This window comes from Sporobolomyces koalae (assembly GCF_050403365.1).
Source record: "Sporobolomyces koalae JCM15063 DNA, S_koalae_JCM15063T_v1_ctg75, whole genome shotgun sequence".
Lineage (NCBI taxonomy): Eukaryota > Fungi > Basidiomycota > Microbotryomycetes > Sporidiobolales > Sporidiobolaceae > Sporobolomyces > Sporobolomyces koalae.
The window spans coordinates 21010-41922 of NW_027481696.1; the positions used below are offsets into that span (position 1 = coordinate 21010).

At 56.0% G+C, this 20913-nt stretch overlaps 8 protein-coding genes across 8 annotated transcripts; 4 read left to right on the plus strand and 4 right to left on the minus strand.

The window, feature by feature from the left end:
- Positions 1-15: 15 nt before the first annotated feature.
- Positions 16-3636, minus strand: JCM15063_001668 (ribonucleoside-diphosphate reductase large subunit; the record flags this gene model as incomplete). The annotated part of the gene is made up of 13 exons (XM_076681524.1): positions 16-29; positions 109-423; positions 497-560; positions 630-743; positions 811-1039; positions 1113-1770; positions 1851-2658; positions 2728-2843; positions 2914-3010; positions 3095-3196; positions 3269-3329; positions 3395-3428; positions 3519-3636. The coding sequence occupies 13 exons, from the start codon at positions 3634-3636 to the stop codon at positions 16-18; spliced, it is 2730 nt and encodes a 909-aa protein (XP_076531350.1).
- A 2150-nt stretch (positions 3637-5786) lies between these two features.
- Positions 5787-9271, plus strand: JCM15063_001669 (uncharacterized protein; the record flags this gene model as incomplete). Its single annotated transcript, XM_076681525.1, has 9 exons — positions 5787-6134; positions 6207-6319; positions 6396-7101; positions 7170-7384; positions 7449-7716; positions 7786-8159; positions 8222-8267; positions 8335-8805; positions 8882-9271. The coding sequence occupies 9 exons, from the start codon at positions 5787-5789 to the stop codon at positions 9269-9271; spliced, it is 2931 nt and encodes a 976-aa protein (XP_076531351.1).
- Positions 9272-9376: 105 nt separating this feature from the next.
- On the minus strand, positions 9377-11280 carry JCM15063_001670 (uncharacterized protein; the record flags this gene model as incomplete). The annotated part of the gene is made up of 4 exons (XM_076681526.1): positions 9377-9563; positions 9649-10144; positions 10234-10346; positions 10424-11280. 4 exons carry the CDS (start codon positions 11278-11280, stop codon positions 9377-9379), a joined length of 1653 nt encoding a protein of 550 aa, XP_076531352.1.
- A 257-nt stretch (positions 11281-11537) lies between these two features.
- GCD14 (tRNA 1-methyladenosine methyltransferase subunit GCD14) lies at positions 11538-13151 on the plus strand (the record flags this gene model as incomplete). Its single annotated transcript, XM_076681527.1, has 6 exons — positions 11538-11600; positions 11664-11771; positions 11833-11891; positions 11952-12315; positions 12382-12472; positions 12541-13151. The coding sequence occupies 6 exons, from the start codon at positions 11538-11540 to the stop codon at positions 13149-13151; spliced, it is 1296 nt and encodes a 431-aa protein (XP_076531353.1).
- A 272-nt stretch (positions 13152-13423) lies between these two features.
- Positions 13424-15241, plus strand: JCM15063_001672 (uncharacterized protein; the record flags this gene model as incomplete). Its single annotated transcript, XM_076681528.1, has 4 exons — positions 13424-14194; positions 14260-14869; positions 14949-15049; positions 15113-15241. 4 exons carry the CDS (start codon positions 13424-13426, stop codon positions 15239-15241), a joined length of 1611 nt encoding a protein of 536 aa, XP_076531354.1.
- A 680-nt stretch (positions 15242-15921) lies between these two features.
- Positions 15922-16299, minus strand: JCM15063_001673 (uncharacterized protein; the record flags this gene model as incomplete). The annotated part of the gene is made up of 1 exon (XM_076681529.1): positions 15922-16299. The coding sequence occupies one exon, from the start codon at positions 16297-16299 to the stop codon at positions 15922-15924; it is 378 nt and encodes a 125-aa protein (XP_076531355.1).
- Positions 16300-16535: 236 nt separating this feature from the next.
- On the minus strand, positions 16536-17288 carry JCM15063_001674 (uncharacterized protein; the record flags this gene model as incomplete). The annotated part of the gene is made up of 1 exon (XM_076681530.1): positions 16536-17288. The coding sequence occupies one exon, from the start codon at positions 17286-17288 to the stop codon at positions 16536-16538; it is 753 nt and encodes a 250-aa protein (XP_076531356.1).
- Positions 17289-17742: 454 nt separating this feature from the next.
- Positions 17743-19853, plus strand: JCM15063_001675 (GNAT family N-acetyltransferase; the record flags this gene model as incomplete). The annotated part of the gene is made up of 8 exons (XM_076681531.1): positions 17743-17965; positions 18284-18346; positions 18413-18498; positions 18574-18769; positions 18834-19324; positions 19398-19455; positions 19530-19681; positions 19743-19853. 8 exons carry the CDS (start codon positions 17743-17745, stop codon positions 19851-19853), a joined length of 1380 nt encoding a protein of 459 aa, XP_076531357.1.
- Positions 19854-20913: the final 1060 nt, after the last annotated feature.

Sequence of the window (20913 nt, forward strand, 5' to 3'; positions counted from 1 at the left end):
CGCGGGACCGAAGAATCAACCGCTGCACACTGTGGCGGAGGAAAGCGGAACAGGGTCAGTCGAAGCGACTCTTTGATATTTACAGACGAGAAAGGAGAATTGACGTACTGAGGCAAGCCTCCTTGTTCTCTATCGAGCAGAGCATCTTGGCTTCTTCCAATTCTCGCTCCTCACGTCGTCGCACTGCCTCCTCGTAGCTGATGTCCTCGTCGTCTCCGTCCTGCTTCGCAACCGGTGCGGGTTCGAGCACCGACACGGGAGGTGCGGGCGTCGGTTTCGCAGGCGACGACGAGATCGACGTGCGCGAGATGCCGTTCGTCAGGTCGCGGATCGACGATGCCGAACCGTTCGTTGTCGGAACCGCAGGCGCAGGCGCAGTGGGCGCGGCGCTGATCGTCTTGGCATTAGCAGCCTTGGCCGAGTCTGCCGAGAGGGAAACGAGCACAATCTAGTTTAGTCGCCTGCATCCTGTAAGGGCGCAGAGAAGAAAACTCACTCAGCGTGGCTTGGTCGACCGTGAACTTGATCGCTCCGACAGCGGCGCGGGTTCGAAGGTAGTACTGAGATGCGAAACGCAACGTAAGCTCGCGGGTTCCGAGGACAAGACGCGACTGAAAGAAATTCCTCACCATTCCGGTCTTGAGTCCCTTCTTCCATCCATAGAAGTGCATCGACGTGAGCTGGGCCATCGTCGGCGACGAGAGGTGAATGTTGAGAGATTGCGATTGATCGATGAACGCGCCCTGTTCATAATCAAGAGTGCAATTAGGTATTGTCTTGCGTAGTGGCAGGAGCGGGCGAGAGACTTACTCGGTCAGCAGAGAGGTCGATAACGGTCTTTTGCGAGATTTCCCAGACAGTCTTATAGATACGCTTGAGGTCCTCAGGGATTCCGGGAACATTCTGGATCGAACCGTTGTGCGCAATGATCGTGTTCTTCATGGCGTCGTTCCACAGTCCTCGGTCGACAAGATCGCGGAGCAACCACGGGTTGACGATCTGGAACTCTCCCGCGAGCACACGACGAGTGTAGATGTTCCTAGCAGAGAGGAACCCGATAATATATTCGTCAGTTTCAAATCTGGAACGAGGTCGCGCAAGAGAGCACTCACGACGTGTATGGCTCGAATGCTTCGTTGAACCCAAGGATTTGACTCGTCGAAGCGGTCGGCATAGGCGCGCAGACGAGCGAGTTGCGGAGACCGTGCTTGACAACCTTCTCCTTGAGCTCAGTCCAGTCCCAAAGATCGGTCGGGGTCACACCCCACAGGTCGAATTGAAGCTCGCCGCGCGACGCGGGCGCACCACCATTCTTCTTGAACGAAGGGTACCAGCCGTCTTCTCCCGGGTGCTTCTCGGCGTACTCCTTGGCCATGTCGCACGACGATTCGATCGCGGCGTGGTAGATCGTTTCGAAGATCTGGAGGTTGAGCTGACGCGCTTCGGGCGAGTCGAACGGCAGGCGCAACGCCATGAACGCATCGGCAAGTCCTTGCACTCCGACACCGATCGGACGGTGGCGCATGTTGCTGTTTTCGGCCTCCTTGACGGGGTAATAGTTGACGTCGATGATTCGGTTCAGGTTGTAAGCGACCGCCTTGACAACATCGTGCAGCTTTTGGAAGTCGTACACTCCGTCCTTGATGAAGGAGGGGAGCGCGATTGATGCCAAGTTGCAGACAGCGCACTCGTCCGGTGCCGAGTACTCGATAATCTCAGTGCACAAGTTGGACGACTTGATCGTACCCAAGTTCTTCTGGTTGGATTTCTCTGTAGACAATGCCGCGAATCCGAGGGTCAGCCACAGCACTTGTAGGCAACGAATAGGAAGAATGAGTGCGACGACATACTGTTGGCAGCATCCTTGTAGAGCATGAAGGGGTTTCCAGTTTCGACTTGCGCTTCGAGGATCGCGTACCACAATTTCTGAGCAGAGATCGTCTTCTTCGCGCGGCCCTCTTGCTCGTACTTGTTGAACAGGGCCTCAAACTCTTCGCCGTAAACCTCGTGTAGTCCCGGTGCCTCGGCGGGGCAGAACAGCGGCCAGTCGCCGTTCTCCTCGACGCGCTTCATGAACAGGTCGGGAATCCAGAGGGCGAAGAACAAGTCGCGCGCGCGGACTTCCTCCTTGCCGTGGTTCTTGCGCAGGTCGAGGAACTCGAAAATGTCGGCGTGCCACGGTTCGAGGTAAATCGCGAACGCTCCCGGTCGCTTGTTGCCACCCTGGTCAACGTATCGCGCCGTGTTGTTGTACACCCGAAGCATCGGCACGATACCGTTCGAGTAGCCGTTCGTACCGGCGATGTACGATCCAGTCGCACGGATGTTGTGGATCGAGAGTCCAATGCCTCCGGCCGTCTTGGAGATGAGGGCGCACGTCTTGAGCGTGTCGTAGATGCCTTCGATCGAGTCGTCCTTCATCGTGACGAGGAAACACGACGAGAGTTGAGGGTGCGGGGTACCCGCGTTGAACAGCGTCGGCGAAGCGTGCGTAAAGTAGCGCTCAGACATGAGGTTGTACGTCTGGATCACTCGGTCAATGTCGCTGCCGTGGATGCCAACCGCGACACGCATGAGCATGTGTTGAGGACGTTCGGCGACCTTGCCGTCGATACGGAGGAGGTAAGAGCGCTCGAGGGTTTTGAAACCAAAGTAGTTCTGTACAAACGCATGGATGTCGAAGTCAGCGGATACATTCAAGAACACCGGCGACGACGAGAGCCTCACGTAAGAAAAGTCTCGGTCGTAGATGACGGACGAGTTGAGCTTCTCGGCGTTCGCCATGACGACCTCGTAAGTCTCTTCAGAGATCATAGACGATGGTCGACCGTTCTTCGGGTTGACTGGACATACGAGTAGATAGAGTCAGCATGATAGTATGTTTTCATCTGAATTTGAGAGGCGTGGACGTGCTGTAGTTGTAAAGATCGGCGATAACAGACGAAAAGGCCTTTTTCGTTTCCTTGTGCAAGTTGGAGATTGCGATACGAGCAGCGAGAATCGCATAATCCTGTTGGACGTGTCGGGATGGTTAGCTTTTAGAAGCCCTAGATTGTCGCCGCGAGCGAGAGAAGGACAGGTGAAGATAACTTGCAGGATGCCGGGTCGTCATGTACGCGGCGGTTTCGGCTGCAAGGTTGTCGAGCTCGACGGTCGTGACACCTTGGTACACGCCATTGATGACACGCTTCGTGATCTAGAGGGTCCAAGGCGAGAGTCAGCTTGTCGAGGCCGAGGTGTGGGAGTAGACGCGTCGCGCGCGACTCGCCTCGATCGGTTCGAGATGATTCATGTCGAGGCCATAGCAGAGCTTGCTGATGCGCGCAGTACTGATGCCGCACAGTAGGTGTCAATCAGGCAGTCTGTACGGCACGAGGATGAGACGAGAGCGTACATTTTGTCGAAAGCGACCAACTCGCGACGGCCATCTGTCGAAGCGAGCGTCAGTCAGTCAGCTTGCATCGGTGGTCGTAGGGGAGAGACTCGATCTCGAACTCGAGCGTCGGAGCCAGGCTTACCGCGCTGCAGGAAAGCGAGAGAGGCAGGATTGTGTAAGCAAGACGCGTCCTCAAAATGAATATCCTCAGACTGGGGGGTGTGAGGAGGAGCGTGACGTACTTTGTAGACGTATGCCATACCGACAAGATGTTCGAGCGGTACAGTGAAGAAAGAGGAAGGAGAAGAGGGAGAACAGTGAGGTGGGAGGAAGGAGAAGGACAGTCGAGGCGACGGCACAATTTCACGCGTTTCTCGACGCGTCTTTCGGGAAATTCGCGAAATCGCGACCCCCCATCGCCAGTCGCGGTCGCTACTCTCTAATCCGCCTCGACTCTACCTTCTTACGTACTGCAAGCTGCAGTGTCGAGAACAGGCGCGTCCTGAGTCGTCAAGACTGGATCGACTCAGCAGCCGTAGTGTATATAGTTTTAATATACATATACGCTATGTAACCCACAGGGCGCATCAAGGGTTAGCCCGTATAGCACAGTGGTAGTGCGCCACACTCGTATTAGACACGAAATGTGGAGGTCGGGTGTTCGATCCACCCTGGGGGCAATTCTTTTGCTCAGATCCTCTTTTTAGTCCTCCCACTAAGAGGCCCTACACCCGCTTGATAATAACGATTGTGCAATGGAACCTCAGCTCAGTATCAGATACAACTAGACGGCCGCAAACTCGTCGATCGCTAAATGGTCTTACGCGGTCAGGCAAGGGCGCAAGCTCAAAGCGCGGCCCTCAATGTTACACCGTGCCCCTACACGAACCTTCCCAGGGCTCTCGATTGCGTCTTCGTAGAACGCCAACAGGAGGAATGGGAACTTATGCGTCTTGCCTTCCATGGGTCCTTGGCCAATGCACACTTTCCGTTCAGCGCGGGGTTTGCTCCGGCCGCCGCCTTCTACTACGGTTTAAGCCCGCTCGGACGGGAAGTGTGCATTGGCCAAGACCGATGGAAGGCAAGGCGTATAAGTTCCCATTCCTCTTGTTGGCGTTCTACGCTGACGCAGATGGTGGTGGACCTATTCGCGTTTGTGAGTGATGTGTAGTGGGCGCCCGTGACGACAATCGGAGAAGGGGTGCGAGCAGGTGGCCACGGTGTGCAGGTATTCGGCAATTTTCGCGGGTGTACTCTGGAGAGCCACGCTCAATACAGACAATACTGAGTTGGGACGAGGATACAGCAGGCGTGTTGCCACGCGTGCAGTTCGTTGGCGGTGATGGCCTAGACCTTCAGTTCGGAGGCCGTTTCGTTGTTTCGTATGTCGTCCACTTGAACGACACGAAAGGAGCGTGCCTCGACACGCGCTGAAACGGCGGTGATAGCTTCTTTCAAGGGATAGGCTTCATCTTGATGGTACGGGATCGGGAACGGGGAAGACTTCCACGGCAAAGAGTGAGTGAACGGAAAGAAAGAGGGCAAGTGAGTGCTGTAGCGGGTTCTGGTGGCGAACGGCTGAAAAAAGGGCACAGCCCTGATTTTTTGAGACCTGAAAAACGGGCCGATGAGCCAAGACGAGGAAGGAACCAGCGTCTGGGAGGGTCCGAGCAGAAAATAAAAATCGAAAAAGAAGGCACTTCAACAAGAGCCCTTTGAGGGGGACGCGAGCCCTGCGAATGTGAATGGGCGCGCCCGTAACACACAGGGCTCATGCGCTCGTTTACTATGCGCCACGACGCACCTCGACTACAAGCCAGCTAGCTGGTACCACGCTAGTGCCCTTTACATGTGACTTTCTGACAAATCAAAATCGACACTTGCTCATTCTGTACTTCTTGGCTCAGTGGTCCGCATAATGAAAGGTGCAGCGCTATGAATTGTTCAAGTAGATTTCGCGGAAGCTTCTTTCGGCGTTTCGGTCATTCGTATTCAACGATGTCATGTTTTATATTGACATAAAATGTGGGGCACGTCATCAAGGCCCGTATAGCACAGTGGTAGTGCGCCACACTCGTATCGCTTCAAGTACGGAATGTGGAGGTCGGGTGTTCGATCCACCCTGGGGGCAAATCAACTTTTTGGCGATTCTCCGTGGATTTTCGGCTCTCCCTTTTTATCCGCTGTGGGGTTTACTGCTGTTAATTGACGCTAGGCGTGTACTTGTCCACTCGTGGTGTTCACAGGTGTGCGCGGTCCCTCAAAGCGAGATCGGACGATTTGATCGCGACCGCTGCGGCCGCACGCGCTGTGATTTCATTTCTCCACATGACCTCGGCGTTCGGCTTGCCCTCCTCTCGCACTACCGCAATACTCGCTCGCATACCTCATGTCGGACCCAAGCACAACCATGACTACCCAGGTGCAGCAGGCACCTCCGCTTGTCCTGTCACTGCGGCATGGCTCTGCGCCGTCGACGGCCCCTGCCCCCGCATCTCCCACATCTTCCGAGTTCAGCGATTCTCCACCCGTCGATCCACTGCAGGACGACATTGTGAAGGGGTTGAGCGGCACTCGCGAACCGACGGTACCAGGTCCGACCCCTGCTGACCGCGAGTTCGCATTCTCGCGGACGATCCCCACCATGTGTCTCTACTCGGAGAAGGGGCTGCAAATCTACGAGCGAATTACGCAGACCAAGGCGTACTACCCCTTCGAAGCCGAGAAGGAGATACTCGAGCGCTATGGTGACGAGATCGTGAGCACGGTGCTCCTCGTCCAACCTCGCATTCGCGCAACAGGGCTGACCCTCTCTACGTCCTCGAACTAGGCATGCAGGATGTTCGGTCTGCCGACATCGCTATTAACCAACGGAGACGAACCGTCCGACGAAGACGAGTCCCGACGCCGCTCGAATGGAGCGTCCTTGAAGAAAGAGAAATGGTAAAGTTCTTTGCTGAACCGCACGAGCGTGCCTTGCTGTGGTAAGCTCATAATTGGCTCTGATGCGGATCAATAGGGGCGATGCTTCCGTCGGCCTGCACAATTACGGAGTCAACGGAGGGTTGGGCGAGCCCAAGATGGTACAACCGGTTTCCGCAGGACTCGCGGTCGAGCTCGGCAGTGGTTCGCTCGACAAGACCCGCCATCTCATCCGATCGATGGCAAAACTTCTCAAACCTCGCGATGACTCGACCGAGAAGAACGGACCCCTCGAATCGATCGAGTACAAAGCGCTCGATCTCGAAGCCGCTTCTCTCTACTCGACGTTGACTTCGCTCGCTTCAATCGAGGGCGAGTCAGTTACGACCTCGCTTCAAGATCATTCAAAGACTCGGCGCGTATCTGTCTCGGGACTGCATGCGACCTACGACGAGGGTCTCGCGTACCTCAAGGAACAAAACGCGCGCCTGCGCCGACCCTCGGATGGGCTCGTCTCGCCCGACATTTCGCCCATCACATCGCCTGAGCGTCTACCCGATACGATTGACGAAGAAAGTGAACCCTCGATCTCGCCTCGAATCGCTCCCGTCAACGAGGGCGAGGTAGAGGTCGCGCGCAAAACGTCCATCCTGTGGCTTGGAAGCTCGATCGGAAACTTTACGAGGGAAGAAGCCGTCGAATTCCTCAAAGGCATCGACCTCGCCGAGGGCGACACCATGTTGATTGGAGTCGACGGTTGCGACAACGGACCCGAGATCGAAGTCGCCTACAATGACCCAGATGTGAGCCTCATGACCCTGATCTCGCCTCGCAGAGTCTCATATTGACGTTGTGACTCCGCTCGACTCAGGGTGTCACTCGCGACTTCATTCTTGAAGGTGTCGATGTCGCCGGCAGGACCCTTCATCCCAACCTCGAGTCGGGCCAAGGTCTGTGCGCGGCAAATTTTGAATATGTCAATCGCTGGAATGCGGTGCTCGGTCGTCACGAGGCGTACATTCGTGCGAAAAACAAGGTCTCAATTCCGATTCCCGAGAAAGACCAAGTCGTGCTCGAAGAGGGAGAGTGAGTTACGGCTGGCGTCGACTCTGGCTACCCGCACACTGACAACTCGTATCGAGCACATCAGACTGTTACAGATCGAAGTGAGCTACAAGTACACTCGGGCTGAGGCTCTCGCGCTCTTTCACCTCGCTGGCTTGCGCCTCGTCCAAACTTGGACCGATTCTTCGCACCGCCATTCCCTCTACCTGGTTGAGAAGCCCCAGACTTTCTTCCCATCGCTCTCAGCAGCCAAGTACCTTGGAATTGAATCGGTCTCGAGCTGCAAGAACCAGTACTCCGCCCCAAGTCTCGCCGATTGGGAGGAAATGTTCAAAGCGTGGAATTGGTTAATGGTAAAGGCCTTTCCGTATAATCCACTTTGAAGCTTCTGTAGCTGACAGCTCGGACACTGAACCTCGTAGCACGAAATCATTACCCCCTCCCTACGATCTCGCAAGCCGATCCCACTGAGGCATATTCCGCTTTTCTACGTCGGTCACGCACCGGCATTCCGCGACATTCACCTGTCGCGCCACTTGAATGAGCCTCTGACTGAACCTGTACACTTTGCCGACATCTTCGAACGCGGGATCGATCCAGATGTCGACGACGAAACCAAGATTGGACATTGGCACAGCGAGGTGCCCAAAGCGGACAAAGATTGGCCGAGTTTCGACGAGATTGTTGCGTACGAAGAGCGAGTTCGCGAGCGCGTACGAAGGGTCTACGAGGAACACGAGGGCAAATGGGAACGCAAACTGGCTCGAGTTCTTCAGATGGTCTTTGAGCACGAAATGTGCGTATCTTTCGATTTTCTGCCCTTGCTTCGCAACTCATACAAATCTGGTGCTTGAACAGGATGCACTTTGAGACTTCGGTTTACATCTGCCTCCAAGCATGTACCGTGAGTCCTCAGGCCTTTTTCCTACGCTATACTCTCGAACAAGTCTGACCAGCGATTTCATCGGCAGGAGCTCAATCTACCGAGTGGAGTCGCAATCCCCGACTTTCCCTCGCTCGCACGCTATGACTCTCGCCAGCTCGCCCACGAGCGCGATCAGCTCGGCCAAGACGCCCGAGACGCGATCATCTCCTTCGAGAAGCAACAAGTTTCCATCGGTCACGACGACCTCGAAGCCGAAGACGACACGAAGCCGCACGATCCCAAGCACGACTTTGGTTGGGATTGTGAAAACCCTTCTCGCTCTCTGGAAGTGGCGGCCTTCAAGATCGCTGCTCTACCCATCACGAACGGACAGTATCTCGACTGGCTCGAGTCGATCCCTGACGGTGGGGAACCGGACAACAAAGCTCGGCTCGTACCCGCGAGCTGGACCGAGGACCGCACTGCGGTCAAAACGTTGTGGGGCCAGGTGCCTATGCAATATGCGAAAGAGTGGCCGGTGGCGGCGAGTGCAGTTCAGCTCGAGCAGTTTGCCAAGGTGCGTCCCGCTCACTCGTGGTGCTCTCGAGCTACGATGACACAACGCTGACAGGCTTGTATTCGAGTCTTTGCAGATGAAAGGAGGACGCCTCCCTACTCAGGCCGAGCTTGCGCTGTTCTTCGAGCACAACCCGATTGACCAGCCGCTCTCGAACGTCGGCCTCGTGAACCTGCACGCAACGATTCCGAAACTCGCGAGCCCCGCTCGAGACGGCTCGAAAATACCAGCGTCGAACGGAGGTGTGTGGGAATGGACCAGTACGATCTTGGCCCCCTGGGACGGTTTTGTCGGATCGCGATTGTACCCTGGCTACTCGAGCGATTTCCACGACGACAAACACCGAGTCGTGCTCGGAGCGTCGTGGGCGAGCCCGACGAGGCTCGCGAGACCGTCGTTTGTCAACTTTTATCAAGCCGCTTACCCGTACGCTCTGATCGGCGGCAGGGTCGCTTACGATGCGTGAAGGATTCTCTGTGTTGGTTTCCCTTGACGCCAAGTATAAAATTCACAGTTGTATTGTATATGTGGAATACCTTGTACACGAACGTGACCCTTTTTCTTTTTGACCTCATCTCGACAAGACCGCCTTCTTGCGAGAACCTGCCTTGTTGGCTTTCCCTGGTTGTTGTTTCTTGCGATTCCGTACCTGCTCGTCTGGTAGGAACGCCGCATGGTCGAGATCCTCGACGTCCCGAGTGTGCGAGTACACTGAGGAAGGGTACGACGTCGGATAGAAATGTGCATCGATCGATCGACTTTCATGGGTCCTCGAAAACAATGTTCAGTACACTGATCCGAGTTGCACGGTCAAAGGGAAGATCCGAAAGTGCGACGACTCACATCCTGCCTGAACCGATGACAGCGTCAAGTCCACCGATCAACATGGCGAGTCTTCCAATGTTGCTCGCACCACTCACGACGAGCGCGTCGACTTTGTCCGAAGTCACGAGTGCGAGATCGCGTACGAACGCTCTCGTGTGTTTGATACGAGTTTCGAGTGGCAACGAATTGAACGTCGCTTGAGTGTACCCATTTCGAATGTCGTGGTCCACCTTGACGTCCGAGTTTTCCGAATCGGTCGCTGCGATCGCATACGCTTTCGGGCCCTGGTTGCCACCGTTCTCGGGTCGATCTCGATTCGAGAGTCGTTCAGAGGTCTCCAAGTCATTCGCATTCAACGCGAGAGGAGGTGGAGTCTGTTGAATCTTGAACGATTTCGCGAGTGGGATTTTTGCGATTTGTTCAGCGATTCCAGGTTCGGCCGTCATGAGTAGTAGGGTGGGTCGAGCATCAGGCGAGAATCGAGAATGTCGGTCTCGAACGAGTCGATCGTACGCTTTGAGGTCGGCGAGGGGGGTTTCAGCAACGAATTCGCACCGCGGGACAACTTTTTTTCTTGTGTACAGCGGAACAGAGAGGACGGACCGTTGTGTGCTGCTACGACATAGGTTGTCAAGTTGCCAAACTTGTTCGTGATTCCCATCTCTTCAGAATCGTGTTTGTACTCGGTCGCCTTGTCACCTAATCGAATATGTACTCTGACGGAGTTTCAAGGAAAAGGCGGGATGGGTAAAGGTTACATGTCAAATGTGACGAACAATACACGACTACGTACCCGATGACTGGTCCCCGTGTGACGTCCGACGAGTCGAGCCCGAGCGTACGTGCGAGGTCGGTCACCTCGCGTTGCATATCGTGATTGAGTCGCCACGTGTCCCGCACGGCATCGGCGTGGTCGGCAAAGACGCGCTCAAACACTCGGGGCAGGGTATCCCCCTCGGCGAGAATGTCGCGGTCGCGGTTGCGGCGGTGCCGCGCGTCGCTTTCGGACAGGGTCGCAAGTTCGGTCTGGACGTGATCGGAATTGGCAAAGTAGGTCTCGCGAGTCCAGTCGTCGAGGTTGGCGAGGAACGCGCGACTGTAGCGCAATCGTCTTCGAGGTCGACCTTTCGAGTCAAACTGCCACGACTTGCCCTGTTTGATCGGGTACGCTTTGCGGTGGTCGTTCCAGTCGGGTGGCGGTCGACACGACAGTTCGAGGGGCTCAAAGTACGTTGCGAGACGGCCATAGTTCCATGCCGAGTCGTCCGGCAGGAACGTGTACCCGAGGTGGTCGGCCATCGCTTTCGCTCGAATGTAGAGAATGAACTCGGACGCGAACCCCCACCAGGGCACGAACGTGAACAGGAACAAGTTGCGACACAGTTCGAGCTCTTCGACCGGTTTCGTGTACGTCCAGGGTACGTTCGTCGTCGACACTCGGTGCGAAGAATCGGACGTGCGCTCGTGCGCAACAGGAGCGGGAGTGGTGGCAGGCCATCGAGTCGAGCGCACTGCGGCATTCGCGACTGGAATCGAGGTCGAGCGAGGCAGCGGGAGCGGGCGGTCGTAGGTCAAGTACAGCACGAGTCCTAGCAAAAGCAGGACGGCGAGCTGCGCAACGTGCTTGACGCGGAACGGGAGCGACGCCATCCTCGCGCAATGTTGAACGAACGAACGACTGAGCGTCACTGCCGAGTGAGAGTAGAGAACAGGGAGCGAGTAGCTCGGGCGTCTGCGCGCCCAAGCGTGTGATGGCACGCCCACTCGCGGTGCTTCAAGATGTTGCGAAATACTCGGAGATAAAAACGCGCGACAATTAATTATTTGTCCGTCTCATCTCTCGAGCACGCGTCTTTGATCTGCCGCAGTCTCGACTGCTCCAATCAACTTCGACCTCGATCTCGACCATGGCCCTGCAGGCGCTCGCACCTGCGACGATCCAGTACGGCGACTGGATCATCATCTACTCGGTGAGTTATCTGTCGCGCGAGTCTTTGCCCAGCTTGCCGTTGACCTCGATCCCTCCCACCCAGAACCGCACCACCGTCGGAACCGACATTGTCACGCGGGACAAAGAGGTTCAGTCTCGCTATGGTCACTTCAAGCACAACTTGATGGTTGGCAAACCCTGGGGGATCAAGGTCCGGTTCCACCCTCTCTCTCCTCTCCTTTACCGACACTGACTCGCCGACTTGCGCGTAGTTTCCGAGCTCGAACGGGAAAGGGTTCGTCTACCTGCTGAAACCGACGCCTGAACTCTGGTCAGCATGTTGCTCTCCTCGTCCATAATTTCTTGCTCATCCGAGAAATCCCCCGAACAGGACCCTAGCCTTGCCGCATCGTACTCAGATCCTGTACCTGCCCGACATCGCGTTCATCACGTCGTACCTCAACATTCTCCCCGGATCGTCCGTGATCGAAGCGGGTACCGGCAGTGGCAGTTTCAGTCACTCGCTCGTGCGCACCGTAGGGGGCACTGGCACCGTGCACAGTTTCGAGTACCACCACGAACGGTTCGAAAAGGCGAGGGACGAGTTCAAACTGCACGGCATCGATCACATTATCAAGATCAAACACCAGAACGTGTACAAGGATGGGTTCGAACTCGAAAACGAAGTCGACGCCGTCTTCCTCGACCTCCCTGCACCATGGGACGCGCTCGAACATGCCAAAAAGGCCATGAGGGTAATAAGTAGACCCCCTCATCCTACGTTGACCTCATTCTCGACTAAACATGAATCGTTGAAACAGAAAGATCGCCCGTCTCGAATCTGCTGCTTCTCCCCGTGTATCGAGCAAGTGATCCGGACTTGCACGAGTCTCGGAGAGATGGGATTCTCTGGTAAGATGAACAAAGATTCGCATCAAACCGAGTCTGCTGCTGACGGACGGACAAGGGTACTCTCATAGACATCACGATGTACGAAACTTTGTCGCGTACTCACGATCCGGTCCCACTCGTACCGTCACTCAAACCAATCTCGACCGTGATCGAGCACATTCAACATGTCGAAGTCAAGAAGGGGAAACGGAGGGACCTTCAAATCTTGGAAGCGAAACGGAAACGAGAAGAACGCGAGCAAGAAGTCAACGCTTCCAAGAAGCGCAAACTCGAAACAGGAGATGTACAGCCGCCGTCGGACAACGATCAACAAGACGTCGTCAAGGTTCAAGAGCAGGAAGAACGCGAGGGAGATACAGATTTGCAGACCGCTTCGACTTCGACCACTCGACCTTCGACCCCGGTACCGCACGTCCGACCCGAAAAGGAATTCGTGTTGAAGCCGTCCCCGTACACTCGGGGTCACACGAGTTATCTCACGTTCGCGATCCTGTTACCAAAGGAGGACGCGACAGAACGGCCAGTGCCTGCGTCAGTGCAAGGGGCAGCACAGGATGCAAGTCTGGAGGAGGCGCCCGTCCAGGAAGAGGCAGCAGTTCAGGAAGAGAAACCAGTTCAGGAGGAGGTACTGGCAGAAAACCCTCAGACCAGGGAAAGTCATGCCCCGGACAATGTCTAGCTGTTCCTGTATTTATGATGCATGCTATCCACCATTATCCTGTCAAGAGAACAGCTTTTCAGATGGCTACCGCGCTAAGTCGCGATCAAGAATTTTCATCTCGGTCAATTGCGAGAATGCGAGCAATTGGAATTGTTTCAAGATCATAGCCCCTGCTTCTTCCCTTTTCTCCGAAATCGAACTGCTTCGGGTCTATCGTACCATCGTCCGCGCGCGACCACCAAAACGAGCAACGCACGATCCTGCAGGTGCTGGACGCAACGCATGTCGGAATGGCGTTGACTCGCACGACACTTCTCGTGTGCTCTTCGCTCACGCTGCACTTTGCCCTGTTCTCCCTCGTCCTGCATTACAGTCAACTGCAAGATCGTACCAACCCTTACTACCCCTCATCCGCGATCGTCGTCACGGAAGCGGGCAAGGTTCTGCTGTCAATCCTCCTCGTCGCACGAAGCGGCGAGTTGAGCGAGTACGTCCAGCAGAGGAAGCGAGCTGCGCGTGCGCAACAACTATGGACCCTCGAGCAAGACGAACGCAGATTGCTCGGAAGAGACACCGAGGTGGACCCGGAGCACGAAAAAGCTCGAACGATCGAGCACGAAGCGACCCAAGGAGGACGCGATCAAGTCAACGACAACACGAGCGGGAAGCAGGAGAGTCGGAGGGCATCGTCCGGCAACTTGCATATACCGAGGAATCCAGGACTGTCGATCAATGTCGAGCGCGCGAGGTCTTTCGTTCCCGGTACTCCCTCGTTGTCCGTGATACCTCCCACTCCCGCACCCGAACCTTCTCCCACTCGGATCCCGGAAGCATCGCTATTGTTCCCAGACCGCCCTTTGCGAGAATTTGATACGCCGCAGACCGCCTACGAACAGTTGCGCGACCGCGTGTGGTGGCAGGTGATACGGGACTGCGTCGTCGGGCGCAGTATCATTCCGGTCGCCATTATTTCGTTGTGTTACATCGTGCAAGCTCAGCTGCAGTACTCGGCGTCGGCGAATCTGTCCGTGCCCATCTTTCAGCTTGCATACCAGCTCAAGGTACGTCTCTGATCCGCCACGTCGTTTCCGAACCACGAGCTGAGTGGTTTTGAGGTGCATGACAGATCCCAGCAACTGCCATGTTTTCCGTTATCCTCCTCAATCGCACAATCTCGGCAGCACAATGGATATCGCTCTTTATCCTGACGATCGGAGTTGGGATCGTCCAAGTCGCTTCAGTCTCGACCGACGGATCTGGTTCGGATGTACATGCCGGTGGGAACCGAGTTTGGGGAATCTCGGCAGTCCTCCTCGCGTGCATGACCTCGGGATTCGCATCTTCCTTCTTTGAGCGCTTGCTCAAGGTGCAAGCGACCTCGACAGATCCGCTCGCTCAATCTTCGACTCTGACTCTGCCCACTTCGGCCCAACCTGAGACTCCTGCGAAAGTCGCTACGATCGTGCCGACAAAGCCCTCCCTCTGGATCCGAAACATCCAGCTCGGGTCCCTCGGGCTCGTCGTCGGGATTCCCTTCGTCGTTTACGACCAGAGATCGAACTTGGCGAGAATATTTCTCGGGATCGAAGACGAAGTGGCAACATACCTCGGCGAGACGTGGTCTACTCGCATGCTCGAAGCGATTGGAAACTTGATTCGAGGTTTCTTCCAAGGGTTTTCGCAACCCGTCGTGTGGTTCTTGATCTTTCTCCAAGTCACGGGCGGACTTCTCAGTGGTACGCACAACTCCGTACCGGGTCGTGTTGCGTGCAAGGCTGAAGGTCTTATAATCGAATCGGGCTTCGTGTCACACAGCGCTGGTGATCCAGTACGCCGACAATGTACTGAAATGTTTCGCGACATCTCTCTCGATCCTGTTCTCGACGGCCGCATCGGTCTTTCTGTTCGATTTTTCGGTTCGAGTTCTCCCGCATCCCAAACAAGAGTGTGCACCGTTGACGTTTACTTCCTAAATATAGTTCACACCTGGGATCGCCTTGGGAGCGGTGCTCGTGATGGGATCGACTCTCGCATACACTGCTCCAGGAGCCTTTCGCGCGCTGTTGTCGATCCCTTTGAGCGTCTGGACCGGTTACAGGAGACCATAAAAATTGTAATTTATCCCTTGTAACACTGCATGCCAAAAGGATTCACTGTTGTAAACAATCAAAACATTCTTCGTTGAAAGCTCCAGAATAGCGCGCAAGGACAACGACAAAACGCAGACACTGGTATTGCGGAATGCATATCATTTCACTTCTTGTGCGATGGCGGGAACCGGAAACTAAGCGCACCAAGCCGGATCTGGAACTCGGCAATCACGGGGAGTAACCAGGACTTTGACGAGTCGATGAGCAACGCCCGACGTGGGAGGGTGCGGGGAGAAGGAAGGGCGGGAAGGACAGATGGGGCAAGAAGTACTGAAGAAAGAGCCGGGTCGGGGTGGTCTAGCGTCAAGAGGCGTCCAGTATCTACTCGAGGTTGGAGAAATCTTGGCAGAGATGAAGCGCAAAATCGTTGTCGCTGTTGGAGAAATAGAAGTCGACATTTGGAAAGTAAAGTCTTCTAGAGGCGGGTTGATGCTTGTTGCTGGAGCAGATAGTCTGCTTTCTCGTCATCTGCGAAGCAAACAGAAAAAACAGAGGAGATCGACCACCATCAACATCTTCTGACGATTCCCTAAATCCGCTCATGCTTGACCTGCACCCTCCTTCCTGCCCTGTTTCCAGCCCTCGCCAGCCAGTCAAAATAATACAAGAAGGGAGCACGAGCAGGCGGATCTCTCGATTCACGCACCTTTGGCGACCCAGTCTCGCTCGTGCACGTTCTTGCAAGTCCCGTCCTTGCACACCCCTCCGAGACTTTCAGCTTTGCACCATTTGCGTGCCGGATCGATTTGGTGTCTCTGCGCAACAAACGTCGACAGTCCTGCAGATCCGACATCTGACGCTGATCCCGAATTTGCGGGTCGCGGGGTCGTCGGCAGGAAAGGCGTAGAGCTGTCTAGAGATCCGTCAATTTGAGCTACGGAGCCAGCTTGCTCGTCAGGTCTGAGGGGGATTGACAGCGAGGTCGACGGGCGTCCTCCGAGGAGAGGATATCGCGACAGAGTCGATGTGTACGGGCGGTATACCTGTTCAGGTTGGGTCAGTGCCGGGACAGACATTGGTACGAACCGATCAAGCAAGAAAACGGAAAAAAGGCAGTGAGATCAGACAACGTCGATGGTGCGCGAGAGATGGATGCAGCCGATTCCGGTCACGAAGCGAAAGACTTGCCGGATCGACGGGTTGTGTCATATTTGCGACTGAAGACGTCGGTGTGGCGGGTGGCTTTGGGGCCGCGGTGATTGTGATACGAGACTGCCCGACGAAGAAGTGACCGGACAGGTCAGGAGAGGGTCTAGGACAAGGAGGGAGAAGTGATTCGAACGGAGTCTGCTGCGCTGGCGGTTGCGGTTGGTGCCGTTTCAATTGCTTGAGTGGATGCATTCGTCGTTTCATTGGCGGGGAATAGGGTTGCGGCGGCGATCGTGTCGGATTGAGCCGGCGCTGCTCGCTTCTTGCGATCTTCCATATCTCTGATGCGATCCATGATGCGTTTGATTTCATTTTCCTTTGCCTCGAGTTGGCGCTTCCTGGTCGCTTCGCTCGAATCTGGTAGATACGTGTCCGGCGTCGTGCTTGGCTTGATCGATTTGGGAATCTCTTCGCTCGACTCGGCGGATGACGTCGACGTAGAACCGCCGCCCACGTCGATCTCGACTGCTGCCATGGAATTGTCGTCATCCTCGTCGTCTGACAAGTCGATCACGAGGCTCTCGCTGATCGGGAGACTGCTGCTAAAGGTCGACCCTGCGTACCCGCCAATCATGCGTTGACGCGCGAGAGCCGACTGAGAGAGGCGCTGGGCGGGCAGGTGCTCGAGATCGCTCGCGACGGGACGGCGCTGGTGCGAGGGTCTCGAGACGGGCGGCGCGTCGCGAGGGACGTATGCATGGCGAGGCCGCTTTGCGACCGGTTGCGTCTCGCCGTCGGGGGCCGGGGCGAGCTCGGAACCATCGATGGGGTCGGGCTGCTCGAGAGCAGGGGTAGTCGAGGCAAAGAGGCTCTCGAGTTCGGATTCGAGGTTCTGGGCTTGGCGTTGGTTGCGCATGCGAATCGCGGCTTTCTTGGCCAACAGTTTCTTGCGCTTCTCTTGTTCGAGTGCGCCATAGTCGACCGATTCGAGTCGAGGCTCGACCGGACTGATTGGCGAGTCGACGGCAGGGTGGGCGGGCAGGGGTAAAGGCAAGGTTGCGAGCGAAGGCGGGGACGGGTGCGACGGTCGGAACGGAACCGAGTGGGCCGAGAGAGGCGCGGGTGGGGGCAGTAGGGAAGAATCGAGGTGCAATGCTTCGATCCTACATGAGCAAGTCGCGGTGTAAGAACGCGGCAAACGGACAGAGTCGAGCAAACGTACGAGAATTGGAGGATTTCTCGCGAGACGCCGATCGAGAGCAGGTACTCGGCGGGTATGCCGTACGAGAGGAGTTGTGCGATGATGGCCTTGCACTCTTCGCGGGCGGCAACAGCTGTGTCAAGGGGTGATCAACACGGGGAGCGAGACGATGCAGGTCGCACTGTTCTCACCTGCAAGCGGTGAGGTGAGTCCTCTTGATGCCACCGCAGGCTCGTCCTCAATCTCACCCTCCTCGCGTTCGAGGTCGGGCGTTAGTGTCGGTGTCGGTGCGCGCGAAGAGGTGCGAGAGTCGCCCGAGAGCGCTCTCTGGGCCAACTTGCGCTTCTTGGACGACAGGGCAGCCTTGCGCAGGGCATCGAGGTCCATGATCGGTGCTGTCGGTCACGAGGAGCGCGAGCCGAGAGGGTTCGGCACTGGCGAGGGCAGAGTTCGCGTACACCGAGATAGAGCCGCCCAGGCCTCGCGCCCCTTTCTTTATTCTCGCTCCACACGCCGAGAATCTTCGGGTGCGTGCATCCGTCTCTGCTCCTCTGCTCTACAGCTGAACCTTTGCCCGCTCGCTCGCCCGCCCATCCTGTCGTTCTTTGCCCGTACCGTCACTACGACACTGCGCAGAGCCAGTTGCGTCGTTGCCGTTCTCTCTCGCCCGGCTCGCTCGGTCCGCTGACTCCGCGTTCGTTGCTGTGCAGTGTCTTCCTCTGCGATCGCCGCCAGCTCGAGTGTGCCGTTCCACCCTGCGTTGTCGGTCCCGCGTCAGTCGCTTGCACCACTGTAGTCGTCATTCAACCCAGCTGACCCCCGATCGCGCCCACAAACAGACGAGATCCGCACCGTGATCAAGCGCAAGCAAGAATCAGTCGCAACGACCGCCGTTGCGTTCCACCACTCGGTGCTGCACACCCAGGTCCGTCTACCCTTCTCGCACTCGCGCCTTGACCTCGCCGATTGACCTCGCGCGCGCACACTCGCTCGCCCACAGCTCGTCGATGGCACCATTCAGCTGAGGCTCAACAGTCTCGACCCGACTGCACCGCCGTACGATCAGCTGTCCGTCAACCAAGCCCTGTGGAACGCGCTGTTCAAGTACTTTGCCCGCGGCAAGGATGTCGCCGCCGAGATGCAGGTCGAACCCGTCCTGCCCAGTCCCGAACTTCACCATGCCCTCTTGTCCTTGGGTAAGCCTGCGTTCGAGATGCGAGAGCCCGAACCCAAGCTGAACCCTCGAGGATGCTCGTACAGGCGCAACGCAGACCGTACCCCCTCAGTACACCATCTCGCGCTCGGCCGTCTTTCAGCTGTTCCACCACGCGACCGACTCGCACGAGGACCCGAGCCCGTCCTTGTTTCCGTACATCCCCGTCACCCCTGCCTCGAACGCACCTTCGCCTTTGACGTACCCGCTCCGACCTGCGAAACCTTCGAACGCTCGACCGATCTACTCGCGCTACATCCCGCACCTGTCGCCGTCGCCGTCAAAACCGACGTTCTTCTCGCTCAACCTGCTGTCCCTCCGGCATCTCCCGACACTGCACTCGTGGATGAACGATTCGCGGGTCGACGCGTTCTGGATGGAAGCCGGAGACATGGACAAGCACAAGGCGTTTATCGAGGCGAACCTGCAAGACAAACACACGCTCGGCGTCATCGGAAGCTACACGACCATGGCGAACGGATTCGAGGGCGAGCATGACGTGCAGGATGCGGTCTATGCTGAAATCTACTGGGGCAAGGTCAGTTCTGCATCCTCCCTGCGACCTTTCCACCGCTGTTTGTATTGATCAGGGCCGCTCGACGCAATTCCAGGAAGATCGCCTCGGTCCGCTGCTGCCCAAAGAGGTCGAGGTCCGTGATTACGATCGCGGTAAGGCTCTTCTCGTTTTCTTACTCTCCCTCTTAGTCGAGCATGAGAGCTGATTCATGTTCTGTGCTCAACAGGAATCCACATGCTCGTGGGATCTTCGACTCACCGAGGACCCGACTACGTCCGAGCGTGGCTCCCGTCCCTCGCGCATTACTGCTTCATCTCGGATCCTCGTACCGAACGCGTCCTGTGTGAGCCGAACGAGAAGAACCAGAAGATGGTCTCTGTAAGTTGTACCCCCTCTTGTCAAAGTTTTGTCTACGATACTGATTCGTGTCCTTGCCCAGTATCTCGAATCGATTGGGTTCAAACAGCACGGAACGGTCACATTCCCTCACAAGGTTTCTGCCCTCATGATCCTCGAGAAGAAGGACTTTTACGAGCTGTGCCCTTTCTAAATAAACCCCTTTTGCCCATCATCGTCGTTATTTTGCAATCATATGAAAGTAGGACCTCTCCCCTTGGATGCAAATTATTGCACATTGATCCCGCTGGTTTTCCAATTGCTAATACCAAGTGGATCTGCATGTTTTCTAAAACACTCATCTTACTGCCATGCCTTCTTTGTAGTTTAGAGTTAGAACAGATAAAACGAACGAGCGCCGTGCCGTTTCGAGACTGTCTTTCTTCACGCAGACTCAAGTTCAGGAAACCCGGAACTTAATCGCTAGTCGCAAAGATCACGACAGTACAGCATGCGGCGAATGGATGCCACCGTGGTGTAAGGCATGAAAACCATCAAAGCGGAAGGAAAAGTATCGCAGCAGAGAAAAAAAGGATTGCCCCCAGGGTGGATCGAACACCCGACCTCCACATTGCGTGCGTATAATACGAGTGTGGCGCACTACCACTGTGCTATACGGGCAATGTTAATTGACAGGCGCGCTGCTTTTGCAACCATCCCCAGTTTGAAATCTTCTGTAGGCACCTCTCAATGGGTGGGATATCGGTACAGTCGCAGGTCTGATTCTACTGGCAGCTCGGTGACAGGACAATTCTCTCATGGGGGAATGCAGAAGCGAGAGGTGCACGGACTATGAGCATCACTACGTGAACACGTTCACACACGGCGTGCAACAGCGACCACCACTGTACCTTGTCGCGAGCTGCCAGATGTGATCGGGTAATGAGGATATTGACCACTGCATCGGCTTTACATCGATACGTTTGAACCTGGGTTGTATCAGTTTTCGATTTCTCTATTGGTTTGTATCCGATAAATCCCTGTGTTATCCGTGGCCCTGTGACTCACCATGTTCCCCAGATGTTCAGCATGCAGCAATGATGTCGAGCTCAGCTAGAGGAGGGAGCGACAGGATTGTTGCCTGAGGGGGGAGGGGGGGGGGGGGGGGGAGGGCGGCTAAATTTGAACAACACGTGGCGCGGTACGATTGCCGTTTGTTTATGTATAGTATATTTTGGAATTTTTGATTTTTAGGTTTTTTGCCCGTATGGCGG